The sequence below is a fragment of the Prionailurus viverrinus genome, chromosome B1, assembly GCF_022837055.1.
Source record: "Prionailurus viverrinus isolate Anna chromosome B1, UM_Priviv_1.0, whole genome shotgun sequence".
Lineage (NCBI taxonomy): Eukaryota > Metazoa > Chordata > Mammalia > Carnivora > Felidae > Prionailurus > Prionailurus viverrinus.
Window position 1 is genome coordinate 110284474 of NC_062564.1, and position 15192 is coordinate 110299665.

The 15192-nt window shown below is 35.0% G+C and overlaps 1 protein-coding gene across 14 annotated transcripts in view; it reads left to right on the forward strand.

Moving 5' to 3' along the window:
* The window catches only part of CAMK2D (calcium/calmodulin dependent protein kinase II delta), a 321165-nt gene that overhangs the window by 153726 nt on the left and 152247 nt on the right, over positions 1 to 15192 (forward strand). For all 14 annotated transcript variants that reach the window (XM_047854990.1, XM_047854974.1, XM_047854981.1 and 11 more), the window contains one exon: positions 12349 to 12403. In XM_047854990.1, the coding sequence (XP_047710946.1) occupies positions 12349 to 12403 (55 nt within the window). The remainder of the gene's footprint in view (positions 1 to 12348; positions 12404 to 15192) is intronic.

Consider the following 15192-nt stretch of genomic DNA (forward strand, 5'->3'; position numbering starts at 1 on the left):
TTATCATTGATGCCTTGTTTAGATTTGTTGGCCACCTCGTCCGTGTTGTCTTCCTGTGTTCCCATAGGGGTGCATAATGAGAAGAGACTGTAAAATAAAACTATCGGGGTGTGCTTTTATAAAGCTGTGAATCTGATAATCAAGACTATGAAATCACAAAGTTAGCAAGGGGATTTTGTCCCAAAGACTGGTGATACCGGTGTGAGGTCTGGTGTCACCACTGACTTGATCATAGCTATGGCCCCAGCATGTGGCATTCAAATAAACTGGCTGGGAGGCTGAAAGAATGAACTCCCCACCTCTAATAAGAACTTTGTTTCTTAAAAATATTAGGTGCAACCTTCAAAAAGTTCTTAGACATTTATGCTACAAGCTTAGAATCTCTAAATGAAGACTGTAGTCAGGATTATAGAAGTAAAAATACTTACCAACTACATCTGAAATGTATTTCCTGTTAATGTTTTTTTGTTCAGCATTAAAGAACAGTTTGACATAAATTTTGCTTAGGAGTAGAGATGGCAAAACCAGTTTCCATTAAAAATAAAATTATCATGTAGTTTTTATTAAGAACAAATTAAAAATGTGTCTTTTTTTTTTCCTATATGGAAAATAACCAAGAAGGAAAAATTAAAACTGAATTTGAATATATTAAAATCATTATGATATGAATGAATAAAATCAGATTATTCCGTAATTTAGATGCTAAGATACAGGACATATGCATAAACATTTAAAACCACAGCAGCACTTTAATAAGATTAGAAATCCCCAAGGAAGATGATAGAAAATGACAGAAACTCATACTCCTTAAATGTGATCTTTAAAAATTAATATTTAGGGGTGCCTGGGTGGCTCAGTTAAGTGTCCGACTTGGGCTCAGGTCATGATCTCACGGTTTGTGGGTTAGAGCCCTGCGTTGGTCTCTGTGCTGACAGCTCAGATCCTGGAGCCTGCTTCAGATTCTGTGTCTCCCTTTCTCTCTGCCCTTCCCTTTCTTATAGTCTCTCTCTCTCCCTCTCTCTCTCAAAAATAAATAAACATTAAAAAAATTTAAAAAACATTTAAAGACATGTCTCTCCTTAAAAAAAGAAAAAAAAATAAATATGAAAATTGATCAAAGAAAGAATCTTTAACAATTTGATGAACTATTTGGTTAATATCTAGACTGTGAGAATATTGCCAACTTTTCATACCTTTTATTAGTTTTTTCAGTTTAATCATACAATAATAAAACTGATGCCATAATATTTGCAAAATGGCCTCTGTTCTCCCAGTCATCTCTGAATGTTCATTTCTGCTTCTTGTGCTGACTGCAATCTGGCTTTCTCTTGAGTTGGCTGTTTTCTCTTTCCTCTACATGCTGCTGCACCTGGGGGTGGATAGGTGTTTTCTTGCTCTTCACTGCTTTTGTAAAACCACTGTTAACACCTCTTCCCTCAATATCCCCCACCTCCATCCTTCCACCACCCTACCTTTGAAACATTTTCTCAGATTATGACATCCTACGCTTTCTAGTGTAGCCATTTCCTGCCATTCTTTTGGTACCCGCCCCTCTTTGTTGTGTTGTGTAGGAGCTGATTGACGATGTTCTCTCCTTCCCCACTTGTAATCCTCAGTCTTGGTGGGTTTATATTTAGCTACACAGATTATTTGTGCCACACCCAGGCCTTGTACAAGGGATTCTCTCCCTTTCAGTGATTTTTTCTTCTACTCTAGGGGTCAGCAAACTTTTTTTATAAAGGGCCAAATAGTAAATATCTTCAGTTTCCTGGGTATATGGTCTTCGTTGCAATTGTTCAATACTGTAGTTGTAGCTTGAAGGCAGCCATCAATTTTAATACGTAAACAAATGGACGACGAGGCTGTGCTCCAGTTAAACTTTATTTACAAAAAGGTGAAAAACTGAGTAGCGGTTTGAAGGAGATGAGGTAGTGAGCCATATCTGGGGGAAAAGGGTTCCAGGGAGAGGAAACAGCAAGTGCAAAGTCGAGGCAAGAGTTTGCCAGGAGTTCTCCCAAAGCAGCAAGGAGGCCATTGTGGTTGGAGAGCAGTAAACTAGAGGAGGAATGGTGGTGGGAGAGGCCAAGGAGATGATGGGGGGAGGGGGGTGGGTTTTGAAGGATCTTATACACCACAGGTGGGATTTTTGCTTTTAGTCAGAGGCACTTGGAGAGCCATTGGAGGTTCTGAGCAGAAGGACAAATAATCAGCCTTCAGTTTTAACAGGATTGTTCTGGCTGCTGTTGTAAGGACAGTGAGGGGACAGGATAGAAACAAATTTTTTTTCCGTATATATTTTGAAGAATTTGCTTAAGAATTACGCTGAGTTTTTTTTTTATCCTGAGCAACTAGAAAGATATGGAAGACACTGAGTAAAGCAGGCTTTAGAGGGAAGATCGTAAATTCTTTGGGCTTATTTAGTTAGAGATGTCTTTGAGGCAGACAAATGCCCCCATATTTGGGATGTCTGACATTTGTTATAACTTCCATGATTTCGTAGTAAGGAAAAATGAATCTTTAGTTAAAAAAAAAATCATTGATCTAGGTAAACTAACTGTTCCATTGAATGCTTATGCAAAAATATGTTACCAGGTACCTGAGACTGACTGGTACTGACTGGTGTTAACAGTGCCTATGGCTATATTTATTAATATCCTTTATTGTTCCAATGGTATCAAATTTGTGAATAAATTCATATATAACTTTCATGTTTTTCTTCAGTTTTATGAGCCTAAGATCACGGTATTTTTTTTTTACATTTATGTATATTATACACAGGAAATAAGCTGATCTTTTTAAGTAATTTCAGCATAAAAATAGTTAATTGAAAACCAAATAGTAATTGGTAGATGAGAGCATTTGGGCTTGTATGTCTTCAGGGAAAATTTGTTGCAAGTGTGAAGATAATATGGTAGTAAGCCACAAAGAGAGGATGATCTAATATGTTTTCCATTCACTCTCTGCTCCAAGGGCTATTGTCAGAAAAGCAGTTTATCTGCTCTGTAAATTTTTCAGAGATTTATTAAAAATTTGGCAAGATAAGTGTTTTAAGCTTTCTCTCCAGTTACTCATTAAGAGCAAATCCAAAAAAAAAAAATGAAGTGTGTTTAAACTTAAATTTGTTTGAAGAGGAAAAAGTCTTACATTTAGGGGATTGTATTCAACCTTGTATTGGTAATCATTATATTATTTATTTCGTGTATAATCATGCAGAAATGTTGAAATGTAAAAACTTAAAGTTGGAAAGAACCTTACAGGATTCTCTTAAAGGATCATGTAACCCGTGCTTATCAAGCCTTTTTCCTGTGATCTACAGTTATGTGGTTACATCATGACCCAGTGTACAATATATATGTATAAAAGTCAAGCAAGTTGCACAAAGCTATACTTACCTTAAATGTGAAATGCACTTCAATATATATATTTTTTAAATGCTTCCTTGATGTGCACTTTGAAGAAAAGATGCTTATCTTGTCTGTTCTTTGGCATGATGCAGCCTCCTTCCTGTGTGATAGCCTTAGTTTACCATAAATCACATAGCCTTTGTTTAATCTTAAAGTGTAGCTAGGTACTGTATTACTTTAAGACATTTCATGTGTTTGTGTCTTGCTGTCAAATAGGGAGCCAACTGAGCAGCCTGGTGTGAAATTATCAATCGGGCTTCTCTTTTTGACCCAGATTGCAGGAGGCAGAGTGACTTGAACCTGCACTGGCTTCTAGAATCGGCAAGATAGGAGTGCTATTCAGGTACTTAGGGCTGAGGAATTACCAATGGCCATTTTTTGTCTTCTTAACATGACAGTCTTACACATTTAATACATAGTAGATAGGTGTGTACAGTTTGAATAAATTTAACAAAAAAATGGTATTGGTCCAACACTGTTAGGTCCTCAAGTGCACCATCTTAAGATTTTTATGACATTCAAGTTATGATGACAGCAGCTTCTCTTCCTTTTTAAATATTCCTAATACTTAAGAATATCAATGAGTGATCACTGATTAGCTTTATATAAGCATGAGAAGGTGGAATAACTAAAGGATAAAACCAGGAAAAAGATAATGAAGAAAGCTGGAATCACTTATTGAAATACATAAATAATATTCATGCATAATTGAAAGAGGAAAGAGTTTTTTTAAACAAAGGAATCTTGAAATAAATACTAACTTTTCTGAGAAATGAAATCACTTTTCCAAAAAACAAATTATAATAAGTAAAATGGAATCATGCAATTAAAATATGCAACAAGATAATCTTGAAATGTTTTTTAAAGAAAATTCTAGATATTACTAGGCTTAATAATAAACCTATAATTTAATTTCTCCTCACATATACAATTTTATTAAAAGGGAGAAGTAAAGTGTATTACATGAATGATCCATTTACTTTTCTATTTGATTAACCATCTCTGAAATTCTGTTTAACCCTTTATGGCTTTTTTAAGCAAAAGGATTGCTTGCTCTCTCATGTTGTTCATGGTGTCATGTGATTGCTGTAGCAGGTAGCCTTATAATTAGCAACCACTGGTCATGTCTCCTCACTTTCTTTCATCTTCCAAGGTTGAAATTTTCCTGAGTAATAGATACTTTGACCAGCCAGAAAGTCTTTTGGATAATCTGAGTTTATGACTAGCTCTGGCCTAGTAGAAAATCTCCTGGTTTGTTCTAGTCAGCCCTAAATATTACTAACCTGATCTTATAGAAACTGAAGTTAATCTATACTTTTTTTTTAATCTGGAACCAGGAAATGGGGTGAGAATTTGGGAATAAGGAAGGAGATTATGGTCGACAGAGCTGATATGATATGTTTGACTTTCAGCACTGATCTTTGAATCCAATGACTTTTTGTGTGTACTATTAAAATAATTTTAAAATTAATATGGATGACATTCTCCACTGAGTTTTCATGTAGTAATTTTGATTTTTAAAATAGTTTCTTTTTCTTAAGTATAAGCACTGAACTGCCTTTTCCTTTTTAAGTTTATTTATTTATTTTGAGAGAGACAGAGACAGCCCAAGTGGGGGAGGGGCAGAGAGAGAAAAAGAGAGAGAGAGAGAGAGAGAGAGAGAGAGAGAGAGAGAGAGAAAGAATCCTAAGCAGTCTCCACACCATCAGTGCAGAGCCTGACATGGGGCTTGAATTCACAAAACCGTGAGATCATGACCTTAGTGGAAACTAAGAGTCAGACACTTAGCTGGCTAAGCCACCTGGGTGTTCCAGCACTGAATTGGTTTTAAACATAGGTTAGTTGAGTTTAAAAACATTTTCTTCTCATGACAAGAAAATATTTGAAATTTTATTAAAACAGTTTTTGGACTTCTGATGTTTTAACATTTGAGTACTAAATAGTGGTTCATGTGGCATTTATTAATGGGGTATATTGGTAAGTATTTATCAAAAATGCATATCCTTAATGCAATTTCAGGAATTTGTGTTCAAATATCTAAAATTAGGACAGACCGTGGTTTCGGTGCCTGTGCAGTTTTATTTATTTGCCTAAGCCAGCTAAGTCAAATTCCTACTTTTTATGTGTAAATTTAAAAAGTGTCATATTAAGACAAAAAAGAACATCAAAGTATATGTGCTACATATAGTGCTACAAGTCTCTTGACTGCCTATCTTTTTACTCAAAATAAAATGAACAGTGGGGCGCCTGGGTGGCGCAGTCGGTTGGGCGTCCGACTTCAGCCAGGTCACGATCTCGCGATCCGTGAGTTCGAGCCCCGCGTCGGGCTCTGGGCTGATGGCTGAGAGCCTGGAGCCTGTTTCTGATTCTGTGTCTCCCTCTCTCTCTGCCCCTCCCCCATTCATGCTCTGTCTCTCTCTGTCCCAAAAATAAATAAATGTTGAAAAAAAAATTTAAAAAAAAAAAAAAAAAAAAAAAAAAAAAAAAATGAACAGTGTGCACAAATCCGTATCTCAAAGAAGCAGAGTGCATATATTTTTCAAATATACAAACATAAATTAATATATTTTAAATGGTATTGTTTTATCCACTGTATTATTTGTGTTATAGGAAATAGAAATTAGGAAAACATGCACATGCAGATTTGCCTTCAGGTTTTTAGAAATGTTACTTTGATTTTGAATTTGGTTTTCAGTGCTTTTATGTCTGTTTGAAAACTTTTCTCTCTAGAAATGATCAGCCTTGTCACAAAAGAGCCATTAGTAATGGTTGAGCTCAATGGGTCTCTAGAATAGTGCCATTTGAAAGTTGTAATGTTTGAGATGTGTGCGTGTGTGTGTGTGTGTGTGTGTGTATGTGTATGTATTTTTTTTTTTCATTAACAAATGAACTCAATGTTGGCATCCCTCTTCTGAGAAAGTTATGGCACATTGTTTGGCCATAACTTGATAGTGCTTGCTCTAGCTCTGAAATATAATTAATTGCTGATGGGAATATAAAAAGTATCTGACTTACAAGCTGCCATTTTTCCATCCCAGTATGTGAACCAAATTCAGCTACCTCAATCCTTGTAACATAGTGAAGTTAAAAATACAAAATCTACTTCATTCATAACCAGGACTATTGCTCAGAGCTGAGAAATAGTGATTATGAAAATGCAATGCATCTGTTCTGCACCAGAATTATTTTATTAGTATTATGATAACATTGACAACATTGCCCTGTCATGTTTAGTTTTAGAGATTTCTAATAACTCATATTTTGATGAAAAGTATTCTTTCTTTTTTTTTGCTAAAAAAATTTGCAATTCTTTGAGGACAATGGGCCAATCACAAATTTCAGATTGTCTTTCCTTTTTATTTATCTGTTGTTGGCTAACAACTCCCATTCCCAACTTAATGGCTTAAAATAACATCAATTTATTATTTCTCCTGACTTTGTGGACTGACTGGATTCAGTTGGATAGTAGCTCTACTCCACTTGGTATAACTGAGGTCACAATTGCAATTGCCTTCACCAATGAGCTCTGCTAGTGATGGGCTGTCAGTATGGCCTTTTATTCTCCAGGGTTTCTCTCCCTGTGACTTCTTGTCTAAGTCTGTATCACACTTCCTTTTAGCATAACATGTGGTTTCCAAGAGGACAAACTCCAATGTGCAACAGCTTATGAAATCTCTTGTTTGTATCACACATGCTAATCACACAAAGCAAGTCACAGGGCCAAATTCAGAGTCAGTGTGGGAGAGAACTGCACAAGGACATGAGTACTGATAGACATGGCCAATTGGGAGCCACCAATGTAATAGGCTGTCACATCTCCATAATAAATTCTAGTAGAGAACAGCAAGCAGTGAGTATGGTTGAATGGAAGAGTAATAAGCAGTATAATTTGAACTAAATGATAAGTTGTATAAATAACTTCACAAAATTATAATTACCACCCTTGATTGTATTTGGAGGATGCTTTTAGGAAATGAAAAGGGAAGGAAGTATACTAAAATTGGAACATGTAACTTTGTATCCTATTAGTCTTTTTTGAAAGATAATAAATCACCGTGAAAGAATATGTTCACTTTTTGACAGAGTGTTCTTAATATGTGTCCTGAAAATAGATAAGATGTACCTAATAAGCAATTGTGACATGGCTTCTATTTAGAGTTTAATTCTCCCAGTCTTTCCCTTTTCTCCCTTTCACACTCATTTTCACTTCCTAACATGCACATACACACACGTCTGCCTTTTCCTAGGTTATCATAATTATATAGGATTTTTAGATTCTTTAACTATTTAGGATTTTCAGTACATTAAATGTCCTATCAGGTAAAATAACTGAGTCACTTGGAAATTCTAACATTCCTAATTGGAAGAGGAGAATTAACAATTTTCTAGGGATTTAGGGACTACATAGAGAAATACAGCATCACATTTTAAACTTCCTAAACTCAAAATATTTTTCTCTTTTTGGGGAGCCTGTGTGGCTCAGTCAGTTAAGCATCTGACTCTTGATTTCAGCTCAGGTCATGATCTCATGGTTCGTGGGACTGAGCCTGAAGGTCTGCAAGCTGACAGTGTAGAGCCTGCTTGGGATTCTCTCCCTCCCTCTCTCTACCCCTCCCTGATCACACACACACTCTCTCAAAATAAATGAATAAACATTTAAAATATATTTTTTCTCTTTTTGTGTAAATAGGGTTTTTTTAGCACTGCTTTTCTTTCTCTAATCACCATAACTATTTTTTTCCTGTCTACTTCTTTTTTAAATATTATTTTATCCTGACAAACCAATTAATACTTTTTGATGTATTTGGAGCAGGGGGTAGCTTGTTGACAAATGTATTTTAGAGGGTCCATATAGTATTCTGAGCAAGAACCAGATCTTTGGAATCCTCCAGCTCTGGATTATGGTCATAGCCTAGCCAGTTACTAGCTGTTAAGCCTTAGAAGTTTCCTTCACCTCTCTAAGCCTGTGCACGTTCATCTGTAAAAGGTGATGGGAAAGGTTGTATATATTAACTAACTCTTGGAAAAAGTATTTGCACTGTGTTGACACAGCGCTGTAGTTATTTTATACCTTTTAATCCCTTAAATGAGAAGAAGTATTAAATAGGAAACTTCCTTCACATTTACATAAAATTAGTTTCTCTGATAATTATAAGGTCCTATTTAGTTCTATTTGGCCCCTTTGTATAAGTAGTACTTAGCTAGAAACTGCAGTGAAATCATGCAAGAATATAGGACAGGAAGAGAAAGCAGTGATCCCATGGTAATTTGAATGCAAACTACCAAATTGATAATATATGAGGAAGAGAAAGGAAAAAGCCATGGGTCAAATGCATCTTGGAAACGTTTTAGCCTCGGAAACCCCTTTGCTCCCCCTGTAAGTCTCATACTTAATGCTCCAGAATTTAACATTTTATTCCGGATAAAAACGGTTACACTTTTTCCATTTTTGAAAACTCGTTCATTCATGACTTGATTTTACCTTTGAGGAAACTTCAGAAAAGAATGACTACCAGAGGTATTATAAGCTGTGTTCTCAAATGCTTTTCTCATTATCCTCTTTAACATTTTTTTCTGGAAGCACCTTAGTGACGAGTGTGATAAGGTTAACTGTGTGTGCTGTATGAACTGCTTATGTTGATAACGGAGGGCAGTCATAGCAGGAACACAGCACAGCATGTTCCACCATGGAGCAGCCACCGTGCTCTCAAGGCCAGCCATGCTGCCAATCTTGGGTTAGCATCTGTGGTGAACAGTGCACCCTGTATTTTCTTCAGCATATAAATGAATTGACAGTCATTTATAGAGAATAAGTTTTTGTGAAAGTAAACACAATTTTCACCCCTTGACAAACTGTTAAAAAAGAGGAAATGGATGGAAGATGGATAATTTTGACAGACAAAAAAGGCTCGAAGAGAAAAAGATAATATCTGTGGGTGTGTAAGACACTGTCTTCAGACAATAGAAACATCCACTCTGAGAATAATAAATAAAGAGTTCAAAGTTTCAAAAGGAAACCAACCCGTCCTCAGAGTAATTGTAAACATGTGGAATGCATCTGTGTGAAGATGAAATTACATAATTTGTTAATAAAATGAAATGAAAATTGTGGGCATTTCATTTAGTTTTGTTTTTTAGTTATTTTAAAGAGAGTGGAAGGAAATAGGGAGGTCATAAGGAAGGAATGAGGGAAGAAAATAATATGTATATATATTTATTCCAAGTAAAGATGATGCTAGTTGTCTTCTGCTTTATCAATAACATCACTCATTCATAATGAATCTCACCTGGTCAAATGACTGGGTAGAAATAATGGAGATTATTTTGGAATTGTGTAATACAAAAGTAGTGAACTGGTGTCAAATGATTTGTCCTTAAGCATTATTATGTGCTTACTGGCTAAATGCTTTTGTGAAACTGATTTTCACCAAAAAATATATGTTTAATCATTAGGCTTGCATCTGAGCAACTCTTGACTTGTTCAAAAAATAATTTATTTCTAAATGATGATTATTTCCAAGTATTAATAAGGTAGTGATAATGATACTAAGAAAATTTTATTCCAGATAGAACTAGAAAGTAATACTGTTTCTCCAGTTGTACCTGAAATTTCCACTTCTGTTTAGCGCCACCACTCTTTGGTCTGAAAATCTGAGTTGCTCATTTCCACTTGAAGTTTTTATTTTGAGACAGTGGAAGAAAGAAGTAATCATTTCTTTCTCACATTGTGATTTTTTCTTTTCATTTTAACTTTGATAGCATGGAAATCCATCTTCTTTTTGTAGAATAGCTTAAGTAGACATACCATTCTTTGAGCTTATTTAAATACAGGTTGTATTACAGTTGCTCAGTGAGGTATCCGTGAGACTGTCATTTGAGAAAGCCACTGAATTATCACTTATGACCTGACTTCCCTTAGTATGCTGAATGACTATGAACAGAAGACACATCATTGAGCCTAAATTTTGATTTTCTTTGGAAGTATAAGTTTAAACAAAGGTTGTAGGCATCTTTGATATTGGTAAACTGCAGAATACCCTTCACACAATTATAGTTATGGGAGAATTGTTTGGTATCAATAGTTTTATTTTAGGTATATTGGGCTTTGGTGAAAGTTTCTGTCCAAGAACTTGGAAGAATGCCTAGCATATATATAGTAAGTGCTCAGAGCAGTTTTATGAAAGACCATCTACTATGTGCCAGATTTCTGTGAGGGATTCAAAAAACCCTATGAAATAAGATACCTGTATGGTAGTATTGATGAGAAAGAAATTCTGTGTAGTGGAACAAAAGTTTTCTCTACCTTGGAAAATTTTCTGAAGACAGATTCAGGAAAGATTTTTTTTTAATTTTTTAAAAATTTATATTTAGTTTTGAGAGACAGAGAGAGACAGAGCACAAGTGGAGAAGGGGCAGAGAGAGAAGGAGACACAGAATCGGAAGCAGACTCCAGGCTCTAAGCTGTCAGCACTGAGCCCGAAGCGGGGCTTGGACTCACGAACTGTGAGATCATGACCTGAGCCGAAGTCAGACGCTCAACCGACTGAGCCACCCAGGCGCCCCTCAGAAAAGATTTTAATTGCGGGTCAGAGATGATATCTGAAGGGGATGGATTTGGATTGTAAACAAAGGAAATTATGTTGAGTCTATGAGCTTGGGAATTTCATGGTACTGCAGATTCCCTCTGTGGATCATTGTAGTTTGTGGGACAATCTAAATGTTCTTTGGAATCCACATTTTCTATGTGGTGGCCATCATTTCATAGGGAACATAGTAAAGACAGGTTCTGGTAGATATCATTACCCTTTTGTGGTAACTTTTCAAAAGCAGTATGTCCTACAGGTTTTGTGGGTTTGTTTGTTTGGTTTGGTTTGGGTTGGGTTTTTGTGTGTGTGTGTGTGTGTGTGTGTGTGTGTGTGTGTGTGTGTGTGTGTTTTGCTTTTTCTGCCCTCTTTCTCCCAGTGAAGGTCAGGCCACCCCAAGTTATTTTGATAAATAGGAAGAGTTTGCTATCTGTGGGAATGAGTTGGGGGAGGAAGGGGACTTATGCAAAAATAAACAGAAAAAGCAGTATGTAAGTTCTACATGTGTAGTTAGTTTACTTTAGAGTTACAGTAGGTAATGAGTGCTTCCAGTTCAGAAGAGCAAGCATTTGTTTTGGCTACTTATCAGTGTAAGTCTAGCTCATTGGAAAATTTAAAAAAGTGTGAATTTGAGGAGCTGATAGATTATTTTATTAGAATTCCTACCTATATATTTTTGGCTGATGACTTGCTAAATGGATTTTGGTCACTTGAGTTTAGAAGTACCATAATAAAAACTCTTTTGACAGGTTGGCTAGGAATTGCTATGTAGACACTCCCCCCATCTCCACCCCACTTCAAATAGGGATGAGGAGAGCAGACACAAGGAGACCACTTGCTAGACTCTTAAAATGATCCCTCTTTCTGCCTATTGTATTGATCAAGGCATGAGTTGTTGAAGACCTGGACTAGGGAAATAGCAAAGAGAATGACAAGGAAGAGACTCTAAGTGGGAGAATTGGTAGAACCTGGTCACTTTGAATAGATAGGTATATATTATAGCAATTATTAATATTATTCACTGAGTAATATGTAGATTGTTTTACTATTATTGTCTCATTTAACTTTCTCAACCATTTTATAAAGTATAGGTACTATTATCATTATAAGTGGATTAATTTGATTAAACTCACATAGTTAATAATTGTCAGAATTAGAACTTAAAACTTGGGTTTGTCTGAACCCAAGCCCTGTTGTAAAGGATATTCACTTATCAGAGCTTAGAAGAAAGAGTGTTGCCAACATTTTTAGTTAGGAGACAAATGCCCATTAGAAGTCTAATTTAATGTTCATCATCATTATACATATAACATGAACTTTTTTCTCTTTTTTAAAAATTATTTCTTTATTTATATTTTTAGTGCGACTTCATGACAGCATATCAGAAGAGGGCTTCCATTATTTGGTGTTTGATTTGTAAGTACAACACACTTTGTGTTCATTTATTTTTGCTATTTGAAAACCACTTTTAATTAAATATTTTTTTTCTAATTTATAGTCTAAATTAATGACTGTGTAGTTTTTTTAGGTGTTCTTCAAATAACATTCACTCTAATTCTTTTGAAAAAATGTGACTGTTCAGGAGTGTTTATTTAAAACTTAAGTTAATCTAAATAGGTGAAACAGTTATGAGTCTATTGTTTGGATTGTTCACAGTGATATTATAAGCAGTTATCAGTTTCATCTTTGGGCATACAAAGGACTGATGTGAGCTAATTTTCCATTGAATATTTTGGACTATGTATACCCACTTTATTGTCTTATGTAGAAAGAACCATAGCTAACCTCATACTCAGTAATGAAACACTGAGGACTTTTTTCTGTAAGATCAGGAACAAGATAAGGATGTCCACCTCACCAGTTTTATTCAACATAATCTGGAAGTTCTAACCACAGTAATCAGACAAGAAAAAGAAATAATAGTCATCCATATTGGTAAAGAAGAAGTAAAACTTTCACTATTTATAGATGACATGATAGCATACATAGAAAACCCTAAAGACTCCACCAAAAAACTATTAGAAGTAATAAGAAGTCAAGATGCAGAATACAAAATTAATATGCAGAAACCAGTAGTGTTTCTATACACTAATAACAAAGTAGAAGAGAAATTAAGAAAACAGTTCCATTCATAATTGCACCAAAAAGAATAAAAGGCTTAGGAATAAACTTAACCATGAAGGTGAAAGACCTGTAATCTGAAAACTATAAAATATTGACAAAAGAAATTAAAGATGACATAAACAAATAGAAAGATACTCCACCCTTATGGATTGGAAGAATTAATATTATTTAAATGTTGTTACTACCCAAAGTGATCTACAGATTCAGTGCCATCCTATATCAAGAGCATTTTTTGCAGAACTAGAAAAAATAATTCTAAAATTTGTATGGAACCACCCAAAACCCCAAATAGCCAAAGCAGTCTTGAAAAAGAAGCACAAAGGTGGAGGTATCACAATCCCAGAGTCCGAGATATACTACAAAGCTGTAGTAATCAAAACACTATGGTACTGGCACAAAAATAGATAGATACATCAATGAAACAGAATAGAGGGCCCAGAAATAAACCCATATTTATATAGTTAGTTAATCTATGATAAAAAGACAAGAATATGGAAAATGGAGAAAAAGCCAGTCTTTTCAATAAATAGTGCTGGCAAAACTGGACAGCTACATGCAAAAGAATGAAACTAACACCACACATAAAATAAACTCAAAATGGATTAAAGACCAATAACTTTGATAAGAGCCATAGCAACATTTTTTCTAGCTATGTCTCCTAAGGCAAAGGAAACAAAAGCAAAAATAAACTGTTGGACTACATGAAAATAAAAAACTTTTGCACAGCAAAGGAAGCCATCAACCAAACAAAAAGACAGCCTACTAAATGGGAGAAGATATTTGCAAATGGTATATCTAATAATGGGTTAATATCCAAAATATATAAAGAATCTATACAACTCAATACTAAACAAACAAGCAAAACAATCCAATTAAAAAAATGGATAGGGGACCTGAATAGACATTTTTCCAAAGAAAACATACAGAAAGTCAAGAGACACATGAAAAGATGCTCAACATCACTAATCATCAGGGAAATGTAAATTAAAACCACAAGGAGATATCACCTTACACCTAAATGGCTAAAACCAAATACACAAGAGACAAGCATTAACAAGGATATGGAGAAAAAGGAACCCTTGTGTACTACTGGTGGAAATGTAAATTTATACAGCCACTGTGGAAAGCAGTATGGAGGTTCCTCCAAAAATTAACAATAGAAATACCATATTATCTAATAATCCCACTCTTTGGGTATTTACCTAAAGAACATGGCAACACTAATTTGAGAAGATACATGCATCCCTATGTTCATTTTAACATTATTTACAATAACCAAGTTATGGAAGCAACTTAAGTGTCTATCAGTATATGAATGGATAAATAACATGTGGTATGTATATACATACACACACATGCACACATATGCAGTGGAACATTACACAGCCACAAAGAAAGGATGACATCTTGCCATGTGCAACAATATGGTTGGAGCAAGAGGGTATTATGCTAAGTAAAATAAGTAAGACTGAGAAAGACAAATACCATATGATTTCACTCACATGTGGAATATAAAAAAAAAACAAACAAGTGAATAAACAAACAAAAAGCAGAATCAGAGAACAAACTGATGGTTGCCAGAGGAAAGAGAGTTGGTGAGGATGGGCAAAATGAGTGAAGGGGAGTGGGAGATACAGGCTTCCAGTTAGGGAATGAATAAGTCACAGGAATTAAAGACATAAGGGAATATTTTCAGTGATATTATAATAGTGTCATATGGTGAGAGATGGTAGGTACACTTGTGAATGTATAATGTATAGAGATGTACCTGAAATTAATGCAACACTGTATGTCGACTATACTCAGATAAATAAATTAAAAATAAATACATTATAATTAAAATAATGGAAAAAAGATGCAAGGAAGGATTCTTGAGGTTGGTTTATTCAGGGGTTCAACAACAATATCAGTCTCCCATCTTTTACTTCAGCTTATTGACTTTCTTCTCAGATTGGTATGGTTCAAGGTATTATATACAGACATGCTAATATCCAGTGGAAGACATTGTCTCTTCTTTAAAAAAAAAATTTTTTTAATGTTTATTTTTGAGAGAAAGAGAAAGAGAATGAGAGAGAGAATGA